At 40.7% G+C, this 24018-nt stretch overlaps 1 protein-coding gene across 1 annotated transcript in view; it reads right to left on the bottom strand.

Annotated features, from left to right (window-relative positions):
• sspo (SCO-spondin) overlaps positions 1-24018 on the bottom strand; it is a 391512-nt gene that overhangs the window by 59564 nt on the left and 307930 nt on the right. The window contains 2 exon segments of the mRNA XM_061922415.1: positions 14909-15004; positions 23797-24008. Of these exon segments, the coding sequence (XP_061778399.1) occupies positions 14909-15004; positions 23797-24008 (308 nt within the window).

Genomic DNA, 24018 nt, shown 5'->3' with positions numbered 1-24018 from the left:
TTAATTTACTAAATTGTAATTTTAAATTTCGCACGGAAGTATCATGCTAAAACGTTGCGGTATGATGACGCGTGCACATGACGTCACGCATTGTAGAGGACGTTTTGTTCCAGCACCGTTCCCAGCTATAAGTCGTCTGTTTTCATCGCATAATTCCACAGTATTATGGACATATGTGTTGCTGAATCTTTTGGAATTTGTTCAATGAATAATGGAGACGTCAAAGAAGAAAGCTGTAGGTGGTAAGCGGTGTATTGCGGCCGCCTTTAGCAACACAAACACGGCCGGTGTTTCATTGTTTACATTCCCGAAAGATGACAGTCAAGCTTTACTATGGAACAGAGATGGCAAGTGAACACAGTTGGATTGGACCACACACACAACGTACAGTGTATTATGCAGCGATCATTTCAAAATATCGTGTTTCGAAGAGGGTCCCTTGCGAAAGGCAGAGATGGGCATCGCCACCACCCGTCGACTGGTGCTGAAGAAAGGTGCGGGGTCGACTTTCAGGTTGTACAGGTACGACCATATAATCTCACTAAAACACCAGTAACACAATACGCAGATAAGGGATTTTCCAGAATTATCCAAGTGAATTTGTCTAATAACATCTGAATCGCTCCCACTGCCCTCGTCTTTTTTTTTTTCCCCCTAGTCCTTCACTCTCACTTTCCTCATCCATGAATCTTTCATCCTCGCTCAAATTAATGGGGAAATCGTCGCTTTCTCCGTCCGAATCGCTCTTTCTGCTGGTGGCCATGATTGTTAACAATGTAAGGATGTGAGGAGCTCCACAACCCGTGACGTCACGCGCACATTGTCTGCAACTTCCGGTACAGGCAAGGCTTTTATATTAGCGACCAAAAGTTGCGACCTTTATCATTGATGTTTTCTACTAAATCCTTTCAGCAAAAATATGGCAATGTCGCGAAATGATCAAGTGTGACACATAGAATGGACCTGCTATCCCTGTTTAAATAAGAAAATCTCATTTCAGTAGGCCTTTAAGACAGTATAAGACCTTTTTGAAACCATAATTGATTAAATTTGAGACCACTTCTCATCAATACTGACAAAAAAGTACAAAGATATGAAAATAAATCATAGGCCCAAAATTTATTTTTTTTACTGTATATGAAAGACTCCACTACTCTTTCACATTGGAAAACAAAATACTTAACCAATCTAAAATCACCAATATTGCAAATCATATTTTCTAAATTCATTGATTTCCAATGCCTTCACGGCCAATGTTCTAAAGTGTTCCCGCAGAAGGTGCTGTATGCTTTATATCAAGGGGTTTCATGCACAGTATCAACATCAACTGGAAAATTGCCACGTTGAAGGAAAGCACAACCCCACGTTGTCTCAGAAAGGGACTGTTAGCACTTCTGCTAAAGCTAAATGGTTAACTTTTCTCAGAATTGAGCAAACAGAGAAAAACATCTACAGTACTACTGTCTGCGTACGTAGTAAAAACAGGGAGTGTACACAGACAATTATCTAAAAAGAAATATAATATTTGATCAGTTCCTTTTGTAGATGGTATGTCACATTGAATACATCGTCACCTGCTTTTGGGGATTTTTTTGCAGATATGAGTTGAGTTTATACCAAAATGGATACATGGATGATACAGCAGAGGATTGGGAGAATGTCATGTGGTCAGATGAAACCAAAATAGAACTTTTTGGTATAAACTCAACTTGTCGTGTTTGGAGGAAGAAGAATACTGAGTTGCATCCCAAGAACACCATACCTACTGTGAAGCATGGGGGTGGAAACATCATGCTTTGGGGCTGTTTTTCTGCTAAGGGGACAGGACGATTGATCCGTGTTAAGGAAAGAATGAATGGGGCCATGTATCATGAGATTTTGAGCCAAAACCTCCTTCCATCAGTGAGAGCTTTAAATGGTTGACCAAATACTTATTTCACACCATAATTTACAATTAAATTCTTTAAAATTCCTACAATGTGAATTCCTGGATTTTTTTTTCACATTCTGTCTCTCACAGTTGAAGTGTACCTATGATGAAAATTACAGACCTCTGTCATCATTTTGAGTGGGAGAACTTGCACAATCGGTGGCTGACTAAATACTTTTTGCCCCACTGTACAAGCAGAAAAAATATACCTATGTAATAAAACAGATCCTTATACGTTGTCAAAAAAAGATTTGTTGAGAACTATCTGGTAGGCCAAATGTCATTCTACATGACAAAACAGATGAAAACTTGGGAAAGCATGGATGCCTACAACTCTTTGTGTGTGACTGCGTCAAGGAAATTGGTATCAAGACTCTTCTGGATAAATCATGCATAGTTTTTGGTTCGGGAAAGATTGAATTTTTATGATTTAACTTTCCGTCTTGTGAGAATGCGTCCCTGTAAACAATTTGCAAGTAGCGCTCTATAGCCTTGATTCACTGTTTAATTGTAGCTGTCCATGGTGTGTATGTGTTGAAAGCTTCATTTATAATGGCTGCCTTTGGTAAAAACTGAACTTGTTTAGGTTTTGCTCACATTCTTTTATTTTGGCTTATCTAACACTCATTGCAAAACGTGTTTTAAGAAGTCTGAAACCAGATAAAATACAAATAATATCAAAATAGGGCCAATTTTAGTGTTGCCAATCAACCTATCCCCAGGTGCATGTCTTTGGAAGTGGGAGGAAGCCGGAGTACCCGGAGGGAACCCACCGTTCACGGGGAGAACATGCGAACTCCACACAGAAAGATCGCGAGCCTGGATTTGAACCCAGAACTGCAGGAGCTTCGTATTGTGAGGCAGACGCACTAACCCCTCTGCCACCGTGAAGCCGCAACCTGCATTCCATCCATCCATCCATTTTCTACCGCTTATTCCCTTGCGGGGACGCGGGGGGCGCTGGCGCCTATCTCAGCTACAATCGGGCGGAAGGCAGGGTACACCCTGGACAAGTCGCTATACCATCGCAGGGCCAACACACATAGACAGACAACATTCACACTCACATTCAAACACTAGGGCCAATTTTAGTGTTGCCAATCAACTTATCCCCAGGTGCATGTCTTTGGAAGTGGGAGGAAGCTGGAGTACCCGGAGGGAACCCACGCATTCACGGGGAGAACATGCAAACTCCACACAGAAAGATCCCGAGCCTGGATTTGAATCCAGAACTGCAGGAGCTTCGTATTGTGAGGCAGACGCACTAACCCCTCTGCCACCGTGAAGCCGCAACCTGCATTCCATCCATCCATCCATTTTCTACCGCTTATTCCCTTTTGGGGTCGCGGGGGGCGCTGGCGCCTATCTCAGCTACAATCGGGCGGAAGGCAGGGTACACCCTGGACAAGTCGCCACCTCATCGCAGGGCCAACACAGATAGACAGACAACATTCACACTCACATTCACACACTAGGGCCAATTTAGTGTTGCCAATCAACCTATCCCCAGGTGCATGTCTTTGGAAGTGGGAGGAAGCCGGAGTACCCGGAGGGAACCCACGCATTCACAGGGAGAACATGACTACTCCAAACAGAAAGATCCCGAGCCTGGATTTGAACCCAGAAGTGCAGGAGCTTCGTATTGTGAGGCAGACGCACTAACCCCTCTGCCACCGTGAAGCCGCAACCTGCATTCAACAGTGAAAAATGAAAGTTGAAAATCAAACAAAGACCTTTACGACTTGTCCTCCAGGTGTAAACCTTGCATAAAGCAGCTCATTTGTCCACTTCATGGCAGATGAATGCACTACAAAACTACAAAACTTTTCTCCACTTTCTACGATGTAGAAAGTGGAGAAAAGTTTTGTTTTTAACAAAGGACAAAAAAATCAATAGTTGGCTGCTACCCTCACTGAAACACAAACACAATTATGGCTGTGTTTTGGGGGTTTTAATTTGCTGAAAAAACTCACAGTTGAACTTTTTTTAAACTATTGAGGCCTCGCTAAAAAGAAAAAGAGCTGAATTACGATAAATGTCGTCCATATGAAGATAGAACAATCTTGGTCTTAGTATTGATCCCTGAGGTAGCCCACATGATATTTTCAGTTCTGTTGACGTGTGTGCCTAACTTCATGCATTGCTTGCTGATGTTTAAGGAGCGCCTAACCCAGTTCAAGACCAAACCTGTGTTTCAATAACTTTCTAGTTTGTTCATTAAGGTGTTATGAATAATTGTTTCAAATGCTTTTGTAAAATCCATAAACACTGCAGCAACATATTTTTGCTATCTGTTGCAATGGTTATCTCCTCCCTTATTTACCGTATTTTTCGGACTATAAGTCGCAGTTTTTTTAATAGTTTGGCCGAGGGTGTGACATATACTCCGGAGCGACTTAGGTGTGAAATTATTAACACATTAGCGTAAAATATCAAATAATATTATTTATCTTTTTCGCGGAAGAGACAAAGAAAATGTCAGCAATCGTCACACACACGTCAGCAATCGTCACATACACGTCAACCAATAAGAATTCGGGCGGGGGAGGGTCATGGCAGAACTGCATTAAATGCTAACTGCTATCTGCTATAAGCTACTGCCATAGCTATTAAAATGGATAATTTCATCGTTGGCGGTAACTTATAAAAACTGAGAAGGGCTGAACAAAAATGGCACGAAAAATGAAACGACAAGAGTAATCGGCGCATACCTTTGGAGTAGGCACAGTTGTTTAGAAGCGACATAGAGGAAGAAGATGTCATCGGATTTATCGATTAGGTGTGACAGATTGTTTGGTAAACGTATAGCATGTTCTATATGTTATAGTTATTTGAATGACTCTTACCATAATATGTTACGTTAACATACCAGGCACCTTCTCAGTTGGTTATTTATGCTTCATATAACGTACACTTATTCAGCCTGTTGTTCACTATTCTTTATTTATTTTAAATTGCCTTTCAAATGTCTATTCTTGGTGTTGGATTTTATCAAATAAATTTCCCCCCAAAATGCGACTTATACTCCAGTGCGACGGATATATGTTTTTTTCCTTCTTTATTATGCATTTGCGGCCAGTGTGAAGTACACTCCGGAGCGACTTATGATCCGAAAAATACGGGAGTTTAATGCGATTGATGTTGAAATGTTGGCTCTGTATCTTTGTTGGTTGTCTGTGAGTGTTTCATTTTCATTTGTGAATGTGTCCAATCTGGAAGTGGAAAAAAAAAAAAAGGTCTGTAATTTGCACATTGGTGTTCGTCTCCAGTTTTATAAATTGCCACGACTTTTGCTATTTTCATTCTATCTGGGAATTCGCCTGTTTGAAATGATAGGTTGCTGATTTACAGTAAATGTTAAAGGTTCTGAAATCTCTGCAATAACCTTATCTAATCGTTTCCCTATCAATTCCGTTACAATCAGTTGTGATCTTGGTTTTATATTTTTTCATAACATTGATTAGTTCCTCTTGTCACACCTTCAAGCAACATCGAGTCATCTATATTGTCATTTAAATCCTCAATTGACTCAGGATCTGGATTATTTTCCTCAAGATTATGTCCAATGTTCACAAAGTACTTATTGAAGCTTTCAACTACTCATTCACATTTTCATTTTTTACATTTCTCTCTGAGAAGTATTTAGCATAATCCTTCTTAGCACCATTTTAATTAATACTATTTAGGATAAAACTTATTTCTCTCATATTGTGTTTGTTCCGGTCCAATGTAATATTCTTTCCTATGTGTTCGTAGTATGCCAGTTAGCTTGTTCTTATACATTTTGTATTTGTTTTTTTACCCTGTAGATCTTTGTGGTATACATTTTATATACAGTGTATTGTTCTTGTTGCAAGCAGTATTCAGTCGATTTGTCATCCATGGTTGATTGTTTTTTGCTTCTTACTAAGTTGTTTCAATGGACAATGTTTCTAATAAAACATCTCAAAAGTATTAAAAAAAAAAAAACATTTGCATCATTTCCATAGTAAACATTGTCCCAACTTTGATCTCAGATTATTCTTGAAAGATGTCATACTTTGTTCTGTGCATATTCTTCAAATGTCTTTTTGTCATCAATGTTCCTCTTCTTGTAGTTTCCATCATAGATTATGAAAACTGTTAAATGATCACTGATGTCGGATATTAGCAGACCACTTGTGGTATTATCAAAATCCTTGGTAAAAATATTATCAATAAGTGTGATGCTGTGTCCTGAGATTATGTTTGGCCCTGTGATATCGTGACATAAACTCAGGCTATATATTGTGTCTATAAAGTCATCTATGGACTTTTGTTTGTTATGGTTGAAGAGATCAATGTTAAAGTCTCCACATACAATTTTTTTTGACTAATTTCAGTAAAAGTTGCCTTAATCCAGTTCTCATACGTATCAATGTTTGATTTAGGAGATCTATATATACAACTGATCAGTACGTTTTTTTTCATGACATATTTCAATGGTTATACATTCTAAGATATAATCAATAGCTAATGACATATTTTTTAGACCACTTTGCAGTTTAAGTTCTTCATCACATACACAGCTACTCCCTCTCGGTTCTTGTTGGTTTTGTTAATAATATGGCAAAAAAAGATCAAAATGATTTTTTCCATATCATTTGATGTTGATTTTTTATATTGTATTTATTCTGCCAGTTATAAAGAATTTTTACTAAAAACTGAAGAAAAACTTAGAAAAAAAACTGAAGAAAACTAAGAAAAATCTTATTAAAAAACTGAGTAAGGAACAAAGCAAATTAGATAAGAAAAAACATACAATGGACAAATATTTGCTTTAAAGGGGAACATTATCACAATTTCAAAAGGGTTCAAACCAATAAAAATCAGTTCCAAGTGGCTTATTTTATTTTTTGAAGTTTTTTTCAAAATTTTACCCGTCCCTAAAAAGAGCTTTAAAGTGCCTTATTTTCGCTATCTTCGAAGCCACTGTCCATTTTCCTGTGACGTCATCCAGTGATGCCAATACAAACAAACAATGGCGAATAGCACAGCAAGATATAGCGACATTAGCTCAGATTCAGACTCGGATTTCAGCGGCTCAAGCGATTTAACAGATTACGTATGTATTGAAACGGATGGTTGGAGTATGGAGGCAGATAGCGAAAACGAAATTGAATAAGAAACTGAAGCTATTGAGCGAATAGCTATTGACGCTATTCGGCCATGTTTGCCTTAGCATCGCCGGTAAAATGTGCAGACCAACTATCGGAAGTTTCGCATTTTGTGACACTGGATCAAACACTTGTTTGTTTGGCATTAGTGGGTGGAGGGAAACGATGGATGTGAATATACTTTCAAATGTACATACAGCTAGCCTAAATAGCATGTTAGCATCGATTAGCTGGCAGTCACGCCGCGACCAAATATGTCTGATTAGCACGTAAGTCAATAACATCAACAAAACTCACCTTTGTGATTTTGTTGACTTTATCGGTGCAAATGTTTGATGGTTAAACGGCAAGGCAAAAGAGGAGGAGAAGAAGAATGCTTGCATAAATGGCGTAAACTATCCTTAAATGGCGTAAACTATATTGGAAAATGTATGTGCGTGAGAGAGAATCAACAGCTGATACAATGGACTCATACTATAATGAAAGTAAGTCATTGATTTAAAGAACATGTGTAATTTATTAATGCTGAAATTCTGACAACTGACGTTTCAGCATTAAGGATAGTTTACGCCATTCACGCAAGCGTTCTTCTTCTCCTCCTCTTTGCTTGCCGTTTAACCATCAAACAAACGGCATGGGAACATCGCCCCCTGGAGTTACAAATTCCGGTAAAACACCTGTAAAACGTGCAGACACCCCGGCACATTCAATGGGGGTCTGGCGGCAGATTTCTTGCCACTTTCGCATCTTCGGGTGTTGTTACACCCTCCTACAACACACCGACGAGGCATGATGTCTCCAAGGTTCCAGAAAATAGTCGAAAAAACGGAAAATAACAGAGTTGATAGCTGGTGTTTGTAATGTGTTTGAGAAAATGGCCGGTTTATTACCTCGGTGACGTCACGTTTTGACGTCATCGCTCCGAGAGCGATAAACAGAAAGGTGTTTAATTCGCCAAAATTCACCCATTTAGAGTTCGGAAATCGGTTAAAAAAATATTTGGTCTTTTTTCTGCAACGTCAGGATATATATTGACGCTTACATGGGTCTGGTGATAATATTCCCCTTTAAGTTTGCATGTTTTAATGTTAAATAAAACCACACACAAGGATTGATCAGTTATTTCAAGACTGGAGTTTAAAATTAAATCATCAATCAATCAATCAATGTTTATTTATATAGCCCTAAATCACAAATGTCTCAAAGGACTGTACAAACCATTACGACTACGACATCCTCGGAAGAACCCACAATATAGAAGTTGTCAAATTAATTTTAAATGAAGATGCTTAAGACGCAACAATGAATCCCTGTAAGCGGTGATTACATCCACAACAACAGGCTAGCATTAGCATTAGCAATAGCACTGTGTTTTGGCTTGAGAGACTGTGTGGGTGTCAGGGGGACTGCATTACAGTGGTTCAGATCCTACCTGTCAGAGAGGTCCTTCTCTGTCAGGCTGGGGGACGCCCCCCCCTCTTCTGCCCCGATTTACTGTGGTTTTCCCCCAGGGATCTATTGTAGGCCCCATCCTGTTCGCTCTTTATCTCCTCCCTCTTAGAGAGATTTTTAAAAAACATGGAGTGTTTTATCACTTTTATGCAGATGACTGCCAAATTTATATGCCAATTTCAAAAAGCCACGGCCCCCTGACACCCCTTCTCAACTGTCTATGTGACGTCAAGGCTTAGTTAGCACAGAATTGTTTAATAATGAATGAGGGAAAAATGGAAATTTCAGTTTTTGGTCCGGCCCTCACTGACTTGGGACCATTGAAAAATTATGTGCGTCCCAAAGTCACCAGCCTTGGCGTCACTATAGACAGCGATTTTAAACTTGACAAACAAGTCAATTGCGTTTTAAAATTGTGTTTTTATCACCTTCGTCTTTTAGTAAAGGTTAAACCGTTTTTATCTTTTAACCTTTTTGAACAAGTCATGCATGCTTTTATTTCAAGTCGCCTGGACTACTGCAATGCACTTTATGCTGGCATTAGCCAAAAAGCTCTCTCCCGGTTGCAGTTAGTCCAGAACGCGGCAGCACGACTTTTAACAGGGGCCAGGAAACGCCAGCATATAACCCCAATTCTTCAGAGTTTGCACTGGCTCCCTGTTCATTTTAGAATTGTTTTTAAAACATTGATGTTTGTTTTTAAATCTTTACATGGACTGGCACCTCAGTATATCTCGGACCTCATCCAAATTTGCACTCCTGCGCTTGCTCTGAGGTCCGAGAGCCAGTTCCAGCTCGTGGTGCCCAAGACCAGACTTAAAACTAGGTGAGACAGGGCCTTCTCTGTGGTCGGCCCTAAGCTCTCGAACACTCTGCCGCTCCATGTTCAAACTGCTCCCACAGTGGAGTGTTTTAAGTCTCGTCTTAAGACCCACTTTTATTCTTTGGCTTTTAACACTACGCGAGTTGTGTGGTTCTCTGTCCTCTGTTGTCCTCTGTGTTTTTTATACACTTTGATTTCTATTTTACTGTTTTAATTTATTTTGCCCTTTAAAATTGTTTTAATCATATTTATTTTTATATTGTTTTTATATTGGTTTTATTTTTATTTATTTTTTGTTTTTATTCAGTCATAATATTGTTTTTTAATATTGTTTTTAACATGGCTGTGCAGCACTTTGGAAACGTACCTGTTGTTTAAATGTGCTTTATAAATAAAGTGGATTGGATTGGATTGATGGCAACAGAGAGTAAATGTTATGTATGAGTAAACATGAGTATTAGCATCCTGACAAAAACATACATAAAAAGAAAGCACTTGATTTTTTATCATAATTTTTTTAGTTATGACTGTTTAATGCAGGGGTGCCCATTACGTCGATCGCGAGCTACCAGTCGACCGCGGGGTGTGTGTCAGTCGATCTCGAGCCAAGCTCTTAAAAAAAATAGACCTAAAAATTAGTGATCATCAATCTTCACCAAGACGTCACTTAAATGACATTCACGGTACCGGAGGGTCTCGTGAGATGACGCTGGCTGCTGCAAGATCATTATTATTACTTTTTATTTCAACAGACTTTCGCGCTGTACCTTCCGTCAAAACTCTAAAGGCCGACTGCACATTTCCTATCTTCACAATAAAAGCCCTGCTTCATGCTGCCCGCGCTAACTAAATACAGAGTCTCAGAAAACTGGCGTGCACAAGCAATCCCTCAGAAAGTTGGCGCAGAGACTGGAGTTTAAAATTAAATCATCAATCAATCAATCAATTGATTGATTGATTGATTGATTACTGTCTGATTCCAATCAATGCAAGTCATCAGAATCAGGTAATACACCAACTTATATTCTTGTCTTCGTGAAAGAAAGACATCTATGTGTTACACATGCTTGTATTATCATTAAACACATTTAACTTGTTTACAAAAATGTCTCTTTCATAAATAAATAAATATAAATTATATATATAAATGAGGTAGATCCCCTCGAGTTGGTCAATTGAAAAGTAGCTCGCCTGCAGAAAAAGTGTGGGCACCCCTGGTTTAATGTATTTGATAAGTATCAATTTCAGTAAGGATCAAATTTTCAATTATATGGGTTGAGGGTATATGACACAATATGCATGTCTCATCCCCACTCCACTTTCCTTTTTGCAATTTATAAAAAGATTATCCAGCTCCCCATCACATATGTTAAATATGTCATCAATAATAAAAATATTTTTATCATTACAGTCTCTACTAGTGTGAACAGTGTCAGGGCCATGAGCATAAAGTTACCCTAATTATGAGCATACAGTTACTCTTATTAGTTTTCAATCCCCACAAATGATACTTTTGCTAACTTTGGAATGTTGTTTTGTTGTCACCAACTACCGGATCAAATTAGTCGATGGTAACAATCGATATTATATAATAATATTCTAATATCGCCATGGTGATAATGTCAGCATGATGTAAAATGTTTGTGAAAATTCAATACAGAAATTAATCTGTGATGTAACTTTATCCATGATTTGACTCTTTGTATCCACCTTTAAATTCAACATGCTTTACCGCACCTTCTTTTATCTAAAATGTTACATACAAATAGTTTTTAGACATAAAAATTAAAATGTGTACTTTGATAAATCGGCACATTTTTAGGTTCTCCACAGTGCACCAACACGCCACCCCTCCAAACTTTGTGTCTGTGAAATAATGCATTCATGAAAACACTTTGCAAGCCTTTGTGAGCCGAGGTGTGGCCAAGGTCTGTGTCATATGTAAGCACAACTTTACTCCAAATTGTGTGAAAAAATTTTTTTTCAACCAGGTGATACGAATCTGAATATATTTTTACCATTTTTAGGTTTTTGGTGACTTTTAGTCAGCCTTACAGGCAGTTTTGTACATGTTGGTCCTCTACACATACCATATTTTTCGGACAATAAGTCGCAGTTTTTTTCATAGTTTGTGAACTTATTAACACATTACAGTAAAATATCAAATAATATTATCTAGCTCATTCACGTAAGAGACTAGACGTATAAGATTTCATGGGATTTAGCGATTAGGAGTGACAGATTGTTTGGTAAACGTATAGCATGTTCCATATGTTATAGTTATTTGAATGACTCTTACCATAATATGTTACGTTAACATACCAGGCACCTTCTCAGTTGGTTATTTATACGTCATATAACATACACTTATTCAGCCTGTTGTTCACTATTCTTTATTTATTTTAAATTGCCTTTCAAATGTCTATTCTTGGTGTTGGGTTTTATGAAATAAATTTCCCCCAAAAATGCGACTTATACTCCTGTGTGACTTATATATGTTTTTTTTCCTTCTTTATTCTGCATTTTCGACAGGTGCGACTTATACTCCGGAGCGACTTGTACTGCGAAAAATACGGTATATATCTAACAGCTAAATTTGATCATTGAACATTGACAGGATTAGTCCTTTCTGCTCATGTTTTGTGTTGGTTTAGTGTGTATTTATGTTGCCAGTATTCCTAGTCCTCCTTTGTTTATGTTGGGGATGGCGTGGCGAAGTTGGTAGAGTGGCTGTGCCAGCAATCTGAGGGTTGCTGGTTCAATCCCCACCTTCTACCATCCTAGTCGCGTCCGTTGTGTCCTTGGGCAAGACACTTCACCCTTGCTCCTGATGGGTCCTGGTGAGTGCCTTGCATGGCAGCTCCCGCCATCAGTGTGTGAATGTGGAAATAGTGTCAAAGCGCTTTGAGTACTTTGAAGGTAGAAAAGCGCTATACAAGTATAACCCATTTACCATTTTGTTGCTAGGAGCGCCTGAGGTCATGTACCTGTTTCTGTTCTGTTGATTCGTGTCTCCACCTGTGGCCGCCACGAATCACTCCTCTTTTATCCATCCATCTCACCCTGCCAGTCCTTGCGGGATTTTTGTTCGCTACATGCGACAGTTGTGTGTATCTTTTCTGCCATGCTTAAGACTTTCTTGCTGCTCACTCCATGCGATTGTTATGTTTCATGTTAAAGGCCTGCTGAAACCCACTACTACCGACCACGTAGTCTGATAGTTTATATATCAATGATGAAATATTAACATTGCAACACATGCCAACACGGCCGGTTTAGTTTACTAAATTACAATTTTAAATTTCCCGCGGAGTTTCTTGTTGAAAACGTCGCGGAATGATGACGCGTATGATGACGCGTGCATGTGACGTCTCGGGTTTGAGGGGACATATTACCCCAGCACCACACACGGCTAAAAGCAGTCTCTTTTCATCGCACAAATTACACAGTAATTTGGACATCTGTGTTGCTGAATCTTTTGCAATTTGTTCAATTAATAATGGAGACGATAAAGAACAATGCCCTTAGCACCGAAACCCAGCCTGTGTTTCTTTGTTTGTTGTGAAGCTTTAACACAATGGCTCCTCCATTGGCTTCTCTGAGAGACACTGGCGTTCACCGCAGCCATCCGACTTTCAGGTATGACTTTACAATCTCACTAAAACATTATTAAAACAATAAGCAGATAAGGGATCTTCCAGAATTATCATAGTAAATGTGTCTAATTACATCTGAAACGGTCCCACAGCCGCCGACTGGAGCCGTCGCTTTTTCTTCTTTCAATTTTTTTGTGCTTCACTCTAACTTTCCTCATCCACGAAATTGTCACTTTCTCGGTCCGAATAGCTCTTGCTGCTGAAGGCTCACATTATAAACAATGTGAGGATGTGAGGAGACCTACAACCAGTGACGTCACGCGCACGTCGTCTGCTACTTCCGGTAAAGGCAAGGCTTTTTTATTAGCGACCAAAAGTTGCAAACTTTATCGTCGATGTTATCTACTAAATCCCTTCAGCAAAAATATGCAATATCGCGAAATGATCAAGTATGACACATAGAATGGACCTGCTATCCCCGTTTAAATAAGAAAATCTCATTTCAGTAGGCCTTTAATCTTACTCATATAACCTGTTTCATGTTAACGTTACGCTACTGTAAGAGCTTCACTTTTTTTTTCCTTGAGCGTCACATGCACTTCCCAGCGGCACAGCCTTTTTACTGTTTTGCTTTGCTTCTGGGTATTAAAAGACTGCTGCTACCTGTCCATCCGCATCGTGAGAACACAAAATCGCTACTTTGTGACCCGATCGTAATAGCTTGGGAACTCAATTTAGTCAGGTGTTAAGGGTCAACAACTAACCTCATGAAATTGGGTTGCTGCAACCGAGCTCATTCTATACACTTTTTATGAAAAATGATATAAAAAACTTTAAAATGTTACAGCCCAATAATGTAAATTTTGGTCACTTTTGGGGGTGGTGATTGAACAAACTTCTCCAAAGGACTCAAAAGGACACGTTCATTTGTGTATCAACATTTACGAACTATGTATGTCATTTATTATTTTCATGTCGCTGTCGGTTTTTGTGTTGCGAAAATGAATCTGATCGACAATTGTAACATATTCATGACCATGTGTGTATTCATTGGTGATGCTAGTGACACCTGCCACTGACCATCGATGGTGCTGCAGTGGAGAGAGTAAGGAGCACCAAATTCCTGAGGGTGCACATCAGTGAGGACCTGTCATGGACTACTAACACCGCATCACTGGTGAAGAAGGCCCAACAGCGACTCTACTTCCTGCGAAAACTAAAGCGGGCAAGTGCTCCACCACCCTTCCTGACCACTTTTTACAGAGGCACCATAAAAACATCCTTTCTAACTGCATCACTGTGTTGGGCGGGAGCTACACTCAATACAACAGAAGAGACCTGCAGCGCATTGTGAAAACAGCTGGGAAAATCATTGGTGCACCACTCCCATCTCTTCAGGACTTATACAACACCCGCCTCACCCGCAAAGCACTCACAATTGTGAGTGACGCAAGCCACCCCGCACACAACCTGTTCAGCCTCCTTCCCTCTGGAAGAAGATACAAGAGCCTCCGCTCTCGCACCACCAGACTCACCAACAGCTTTCACCACCAGGCTGTTAGGCTGCTGAACTCTCTCTCGCCCCCCGCGCCCCCCCCCTCAATCCTCAGCACGATCCAACAGGCTGTCAGGACTTTGAAATCCCCCTCCCCGGAACAACCTGAACTCTAAACCCCATGACCCACAGGAAAAATGACTATGCAAAATTGCACACATCTGCTGCTATATCATAAGCATTTGCACTACTGATGAAACACTCATTGTTTACAGCCATATCCTATTTAAAAACTACAGGAACTATATATACTGTCATTTTAGTAGGTAGGCATATTTACGTTGCACTTTACTGTTGTGTTTTCTTTTCTTTTTGTCTACGCATGGGAGAGTGCGAAACAAAATTTAGATTCCTTTACATGTAAAGAAATTGACAAATAAAGCTGACTTGACTTGACTTGACTAGTGAGTGTTTTACCTCGTCACAGTGAACTTCAGGACACCTTGGCTGACAAAGTTTGTTCCCGTTCACACAACGACATGACAGGCAGCCATCTTCCCACTCTGATCCTGCCTGGACACACACACACACACGCACACACAGAGAAACAAATATGCAACATTAATATTTCCACTTAATTCTATTTCAATCATTTTTTAAAGTACAGCACGGCTTCTGGTATAGTTTGGGATCATTGAGTTCACTGACTTTGTTCCATTTACTGTAACTTACTGTTACAAAAGAAGGTATAATGAACTGTTGTTATGACTCTGACATGTGTGTGTTAGTAATACCGAAGTAATAGATCATTTAGCAGATTTTAATACTTTTTACAGTAGGTGTTTAGTATGATGGCCCACCATGTGTCATAATGTGAGAGAGAAAACCTAAAAGGAGGAAAACAGGAAGCAAAGAAAAATAAATCAAAAGGAATAAAGTACACACATGAGCTGGAACCTGCTTATGGTGAACCCGCTTATGTCAACAACACAATAATACCAACATACTGTTGGTATTATCACTAAAAAGTGCCCGCTTTGATTGACGTCAACATACATGTTCAACCACTTATGTCAACATAAACTATGAGAGTCAAAGGGGTAATTTCTGTGAAAAATGTTACGTTTATGTTGGCAAGTGTTTAAGTATTGTTACCTTTATTATTATAAGTAAGCAGCAACATACCTACTGTCTAATTACGCAACGTTAAAACGTGCACACACTCACTCACTTTGAAGTAAGCTTCAAAATAAAAGCATGGCAGTATTAATCTGGATTCTACAACTAATAAGGGAGTGCACGGGTCTGATAATAATAATAATAATAATAATAATGGATTAGATTTATATCGCGCTTTTCTATTGTTAGATAATCAAAGCGCTCACAGAGAAGTGGGAACCCATCATTCATTCACACCTGGTGGTTGTAAGCTACATCAGTAGCCACAGCTGCCCTGGGGTAGACTGACGGAAGCGTGGTTGCCAGTTTGCGCCTACGGCCCCTCCGACCACCACCAATCATTCATTCATCATTCATTCACCAGTGTGAGCGGCACCGGGGGCAAGGGTGAAGTGTCCTGCCCAAGGACACAACGGCAGCGTTTTTTTGGATGTCAATAGGTGGGAAGCGAACCTGCAACCCTCAGGTTTCTGGCACGGCCGCTCTACCCACTACGCCATGCCGCCCCTAGCAGTGTCAGCCTACTCTCTTGCATTTCATAAACCAGAAGATAATGTCAGCTACCTTCTATGTCAGCTACTTCTCTTTGTTTTTAATGTTTAATTTTAATTTTAATGTCTATATTCTATTTTCTGCTGGACTTACTCTATGTTTTTATGCTGGGGCTGCCAAATATACTGTGATAGTGTACATAGCAATTGGTATATATATGTTATAGACATATTATATTATATCTGTATATATAATATACTGTACACATATTAAGTATATATTGTATATATTCGCAGATATGTTATATTTTACATTGCTATACCTAGTCTATTTATACCTGTATTGTTCTTTCCATTTTTACACTTTCCATCATTGTAACCAAGCAACTGTGTTGAACAATTTCCCTTGTGGATCATTAAAGTTTGTCTAAGTCTAAGTCTAAGTCTAATAACCACAAGGTATATACAGTATCTACGCTACACTAGGGGTGTCCCAATCAAATATTGATATTGGATATTAAAATCATCAAAACAGTGTTTAGAGTCGGACAAAAGTGCACACCTGCAGTTGGTTGATCTTAAATCAATTGGCTGCAGCTAAGAGACGATGAATATTTTCTTGGATTGATGGATCTTTATTGTCATTGCACATATACAATGACATTTTATTTTCAGTACAAACCTGCTCAATATTAGACGTACATTGTGCGGAATTAGAGAACAGGAATGATGATGGGTCGCCACTGTGAAAGGTGGGAAAAAGTTCAACGCTGGGGAGGATGAGTACAAAAAAAAAGTCGATCTCAAACTGGGCTCCTATTGGGGGGGAGCCCAGTCTGGAGTGGGAAAAAACCGCAATAGCAAGGCACATGTAGATATTACAACATACAACTCCAGACTTTCAACGAGGGGTTAGGGGGCGGGCATCCACGCCAAAGCTGTCAGCCACTAGGGGCTTGTTTTCAAAACGCTTACAAAAAAGTGGGACCCCAAAAACTTACTGCGGGACCCCATTTTTATGATTTGATGGGGTTCCTGGGACCCCATTTTGAAAATTCCTCGCGCCAACACTGATGGAGTATAGGTGCGTGCAAAACAGCAGCAGGTGGCTGTAGTCCGCGGGCTGGTTTTAATACTAATCAAATGTCATCTCGGGGCCATAGATAGGCTATGCCAGATCTGGCCCGCGGGCCAAATTTGGTCTGCCGTGTAATTTTGTTTGGCCCTTGAGGCAATATCAAAGTAACATTGGTGCTGGCCCCCCAGTATTATACAGCTGCGGTGCCGCTGTAACACCACATCCCCTGCTAATACTCATACTTGCCAAACCTCCCAATTTTCCCAGGAGACTCCCGAAGTTCAACGCCCCTCCCGAAAATCTGCAGGGGCAACCATTCTCCAGAATTTCTCCTGATTTCCACCCGGACAACAATATTGGGGGCGTGCCTTAAAGGCACTGCTTTTAACCTTCCCTACAACCTGTCGTCACCTCCGCTTTTCCTCCATACAAACAGCGGGCCGGCAAAGTCACTTAACATATGCGGCTTTTACACACGCATAAGCATGCAAGGCATACTTGATCAACCGCCATACATGTCACACTGAGAGTGGCCGTATAAACAACTTTAACACTGTTACAAATATGCGCCACACTGTGAACCCGTACCAAAAAAAAATGACAAAACACATTTCGGGAGAACATCCGCACCGCAACACAACATAAACACAACAGAACAAATACCCAGAAAACCCTTGCAGCACTAACTCTTCCGGGACGCTACAATATACACCCCCGCTACCACCAAACCCCGACCATCTCAATCTTGCTTTCTGTGTGACATCTCAAGCCATCTTGATGCGCTGAACCTGCAGCTAGAGGGGCGGGGCCGCATTATCAGAGATATGTACTAGTCAGTGAGAGCTTTTAAAACTAAACTCTGCCTGTGGGAGAATCAGCTGCTGCAAGAAACCTTGGCCATTTCCCGTGCTGCCAGACCATAAAACACAGATCTCTACCGCCGCGTGCGCACAGTTTGCTGAAAAACTCAGTGTACTCGGCGCTGAGTTTAGCCGGCGATTTGGCGACTTTGATGGTCAGAAATGTAGATTTGAACTGCTTAAAAATTCCTTCGCAGTTGATGTGGGAAAAAACACCAACTAACCTCCAAATGGAGCTCATTTAACTCCAGTGTGATGACACGCTGAAGTCAAAGTACAAACCCCGTGTCCATATGAGTTGGGAAATTGTGTTAAATGTAAATACAAACGGAATACAATGATTTGCAAATCATTTTCATCCCATATTTAGTTGAATATCCATCCATCCATTTTCTACCGCTTATTCCCTGCTACTGTAACAAACAGTTCAGGGTGTCCCTCCAGTGTTGCCGTAAGGCTGTGACGTAAGAGGTTTATATAAAGGTGGGTTGTTGAAGAAGGTGAGATATGTGTATGGAGATAGGTGTAAAGAAGGGAACAATAAAGTGGTGGAGACCGGACCTGCTATCATGACTCCCTTTTATTATTTTATTTTATCAGTACCCAAATTATGCGAACCCAGGACACTCGGCTAAATTGGTGGCAGCGGTGGGATTATTTTAACTGTTGTGTTGAAAAAAAAGAAGAAGAAAGTTTTACACGGGACACGTGAGTTTCGAGTTAGCTGCTAAGCTTCCCGGCCATTTTGCGGACACGTGGTGTGGTGACCACAACTCTTTTTAAGCCCGGAGGCGCTGTTTAACGGACACTCACACGGCATGAATGTCGAAAGCGGACTTTTTGTTTAACCGCTCCTTTCACCGACGGAGGGAGCCGACTGCAACCAGGAGCTGGTGAGGATTTTCGGATCCTCCCGACTCGTCCCGTGGGAGACTGGGGGCAGCTTTTAAACAAAGACAATTAATGGACCGGTTCGGGGCCAACCTGTCGGCGAGTGTGCGTGCTCCGGGGGAGAGCGTGGAGGTGTTTGCTGCGGGCGTGGCAACCAGCCGGGTTGCGGAGGCGTTCCCGCCGTCTTGCTGCTGGCCCTTTGCGCTGAGAGACAGCCGACGGTGGCGTGAGAAGTACAGAGCGTGTCGGACCCGTCGGTGCCCTTATCGTCCCCGTGGGCGGGTCCCAGGTTTGTCGGCCCACCCAGAGGGTGGTCATGGACGTTCTGGATGTGGCCCGGAGGGTCCCATGGGGGCCCCAGGGTGTTTCCCCTTCAATTAGACTCTGTACGTTGCTTGAAAAAAAAGGACGTGCACCACTGCCTATAACCCCAAGTCTGATGGCATGATGGAGCGTCATAAACGAACTATCTCACAAACAGACTATCTTGCAGGGGGTCACTGGGGCGACCTCCTGCGCACAATCGGACTATCTCGCAGGGGGTGATTGGGGTAACCTCCTGCGCACCATCTGACCATCTCGCTGGGGGCGACCTCCTCCACATAATTGAACTATCTTACAAATGGGGCGATTGGAGTGACATCCTTCGCATCTGGGAGTTTTTGCATGTTTTTGCAATACGACGTAAAAAAATATATTGTTGATTTATTGTGAATTTTGAATTTTTTTTTCTTTTCTCTGTTCTATTTCCCCTTGTTTGTTATCTATTTTGTTTGTGATGAAACGGGGACGTTTCTAATTGAGGGGGGGACGTATGTAACAAACAGTTCAGGGTGTCCCTCCAGTGTTGCCGTAAGGCTGTGACGTAAGAGGTCTATATAAAGGTGGGTTGTTGAAGAAGGTGAGATATGTGTATGGAGATAGGTTTAAAGAAGGGAACAATAAAGTGGTGGAGACCGGACCTGCTCTCATGACTCCCTTTTATTATTTTATTTTATCAGTACCCAAATTATGCGAACCCAGGACACTCGGCTACACTACTATGAAAACATATTTGATGTTCAAACTGATAAACATTTTTTTTGTGCAAATAATCATTAACTTTAAAATTTGATGCCAGCAACACGGGACAAAGAAGTTGGGAAAGGTGGCAAAAAATACTGATTAAGTTAAGAAATGCTCATCAAACACTTGTTTGGAACATCTCACAGGTGTGCAGGCTAATTGGGAACAGGTGGGTGCCATGATTGGGTATAAAAGCAGCTTCCATGAAATGCTAAGTAATTCACAAACAAGGATGGGTCACCAATTTGTAAGCAAATTGTCGAACAGTTTCAGAACAACATATCTAAACGAGTTAGTGCAAGGAATTTAGGGATTTTACCATCTACGGTCCGTAAAATCATCAAAAGGATCAGAGAATCTGGAGAAATCACTGCACATAAGTGATGATATTACGGACCTTTGATCCCTCAGGCGGTACTGCATCAAAACCGACATCCGTGTGTAAAGGATATCACTACATGGGCTCAGGAACACTTCAGCAAACCACTGTCAGTAACTGCAGTTGGTTGCTACATCTTTAAATGCAAGTTAAAACTCTGCTATCCAAAGCAAAACCCATTCATCAACAACACCAAGGAATGCCGCTGGCTTCGCTAGGCCGGAGCTCACGTAAGATGGACTGATACAAAGTGGAAAAGTGTTCTGTGGTCTGACGAGTCCACATTTCAAATTATATTTGGAAACTGTGGATGTGGTGTCCTCCGGAACAAAGAGGAAAATAACCATCCGGATTGTTATAGGCGCAAAGTTCAGAAGCCAGCATCTGTGATGGTATGGGGGTGTATTAGTGCCCAAAGCATGGGTAACTTACACATGTGTGAAGGCACCATTAATGCTGAATGGTCCATACAGGTTTTGGAGCAACATATGTGCCAAGCCACGTGTTACAACAGCGTGGTTTCGTAGTAAAAGAGTGAGGGTACTTTCCTGGCCCGCCTGCAGTCCAGACCTGTCTCCCATCGAAAAGGTGTGGCGCATTATGAAGCGTAAAATACGACAGCGGAGACCCTGCACTGTTGAACGACTAAATCGCTACATAAAACAAGAATAAGAAAGAATTCCACTTTCAAATATTCAACAATTAGTTTCCTCGGTTCCCAAACATTTATTGAGTGTTGTTAAAAGAAAAGGTGATGTAACACAGTGGTGAACATGCCCTTTCCCCACTACTTTGGCACATGTTGCAGCCATGAAATTCTAAGTTAATTATTATTTGCAAAAAAAATAAAGTTTATGAGTTTGAACATCAAATATCTTGTCTTTGTAGTGCATTCAACTGAATATGGGTTGAAAATGGTTTGCAAATCATTGTATTCCGTTTATATTCACATTCAGCACAATTTCCCAACTCATATGGAAACGGGGTTTGTATGATGCTTTTGGCGCCGGAGTTTCCACTAGTCATCCATGACACAATGTCTCAGCTCCGTTCGGCAGCACTTATCTATAGGAGCAACTTTTCTCCTCAATTAAGATGACGAAAACGTCTCACAGGATACGTCTGACTGATGAACACCTTAGTTCAATAATGAAGGTTGCCTCAGCTCAAAGCCTGAGCCCCCAACATTAATGAACTAGCATCCCAGAAAAGATGCCAGGTATCTGGCTTGGCCACATCAGATTAGATCAGTGTGTCGCAAACTGAGCAGTAAAAAGGCCTGAATGGTTGATTTATTCATTGTTATTTTATTTTCAAATGTATTAGACTGTGGAAAAAGTTCATGTACATATTTTACTCAGAAGGCTGCAAATAGAAAAAAGGCATTACATTTTTTATTTAAATTTGATTTAATAAATCATTGATGTTTTTTTGTTTGTTTTTTGAAAGTTGATTTTGCGCTATTAAGTTGTATAAGCGTTGCTTGTTCCATATTCAGTGTTAAAGCAAATCAGTTTAGCAAACTGAGCAATAGTTAACATTTTCTTCATGCACTTTCTCTTGCTACTTGAAGGCTTGAAAGTTTAATTCATTCATTATTATTTTATTTTCAAATGTATTATTAGCCTGTGGAAAACGTTTATTTTGATATTTACCTCAGAAGGCAGCAAATAGAAAAGAGGCATTCAATTTTTATTTGAATTTTATTTGATATGCCATCATACTTGCCAACCTTGAGACCTCCGATTTCGGGAGGTGGGGGGCGTGGTCGGGGCGGAGTGGGGGCATGGTTGGGGGCGTGGTTAAGAGGGGAGGAGAATATTTACAGCTATAATTTACCAAGTCAAGTATTCCAAATATATAGATAAAAGAAATACTTGAATTTCAGTGTTCATTTATTTACACATATACACAGACATAACACTCATCTACTCATTGCTGAGTTAAGGGTTGAATTGTTCGTCCTTGTTCTATTCTCTGTCACTATTTTTCTAGCCATGCTGAACACCCTCTCTGATGATGCATTGCTGTGTGGCACGCACAAAACTGCTTTCATCAAATGCACTAGAGTCCGGAATCTTCCATCTTCGTCTCCTTGTTGTGTGCGCAGTTGTGCACTGCACTCTCTAAAAGCTGGAGATGTTATTGTCACATATGCATGTACAGTAGATGGCAGTATTTCCCTGTTTAAGAGTGTCACAACATTGCTGTTTACGGCAGATGAACTGCTTTACGGTAGACGAAAACGTGACTGCTGTTGTGTGTTGTTACCGGGCTGGGAGGACGTTAATGAAACTGCCTAACAATAAACCCACATAAGAAACCAAGAACTCGCCCTCGATCATCCTAAAGTTATAACGTCATTGGGCAGACACGCTGTTTATATTGTGGGAAAGCAGACGTGAAAACAGGCTGTCCTCACTCAGGTCCGCCTGAATTTCGGGAAATTTTCGAGAGAAAATTTGTCCCGGGAGGTTTTGGGGAGAGGCGCTGAAATTCGGGAGTCTACCGGAAAATCCCGGAGGGTTGGCAAGTATGTATGCCATTGATATTTTTTCATTATTATTATTATCTGAACCTCGATTTTGCATGTCACTATAAAGTTATATAAGCCTTGCTTGTTCAATATTCAATGTAAAACTTGTTTGGGTCCCTATTAAAAGGATAATTTGTTCAACCTTGGCCCGCGGCTTTGTTCAGTTTAAAATTTTGGCCCACTCTGTATTTCAGTTTGACACCCCTGCTCTCGAGAAAAAAAACAGTATCACACTATTTTTTCTGTAAAATTCTGGCAATTGAGCTGATACTTTTAATGTAAAATCTACAGCCTTTTTTTTTTTACAATGTAATGTTTTTGTAAGACACAAACAGACTGTAACAACCTCCGATTTTCTCTTACCTGAAGGCAGTAGGAATGCATTCAATAACTGACACTAAATTCCCAAAGGGAAGGAACACCATACATGTAAATAGAGTCCGAGCAGAGTTTTTATGCATGCCTAGTAGGCAGCCAGTCAGAGTGGCGTCGACATAAACGGGTTCCACTGATGAGAGGGGAAAAAATTGAAAGTAAAAATGAGAGGCTTGAAAAGAGTGATCAAGAAAGGGGGATGTGACCTCTTGTCTGAGTATGATTAATACTTAGAATCTTATAATATCCTTTTCTTCATCAATTATTCCTGGCAGGCTTGCCCGGGTGCGGTCAGAGTGCTGGCTTTCAATTCATGAATCATTCATTGATGGTGGAGGGAATGTCATGTGATATCACTCATTGTCTTATGCCTTCTTTACCAGTTAATGATAATAGGAGGGAGCATCAACACTGATGTATGATGAGCTTCACTGATACACCACAATAGTTACATGCTTTGTGTGAGAGAGTGTGTGTGTGTGTGTGTGTGTGTGTGTGTGTGTGTGTATACCTCCCGCACGATGCCCTGGTCATGGCAGGGGCAGAAAGCAGGGATGACACAAAGCCCCTCCTTGTTACGATAAAGCCCCTCCTGACACACACAGCCCTCCCAGGAGTTGCTGCAGTTGACAGGAGTTGGAGAGTACACGTCCTCACAGCTTCGCTCGCACAACGGCCAATTTTCCGACAAGCTCCTCTTCCATCGCTCGCCGTCAGGACACGCTGCGAAATA

The sequence above is a fragment of the Nerophis ophidion genome, linkage group LG15 (genome assembly GCF_033978795.1).
Source record: "Nerophis ophidion isolate RoL-2023_Sa linkage group LG15, RoL_Noph_v1.0, whole genome shotgun sequence".
Classification (NCBI taxonomy): Eukaryota; Metazoa; Chordata; class Actinopteri; order Syngnathiformes; family Syngnathidae; genus Nerophis; species Nerophis ophidion.
This window is presented reverse-complemented; position numbering and strand designations above follow the sequence as displayed.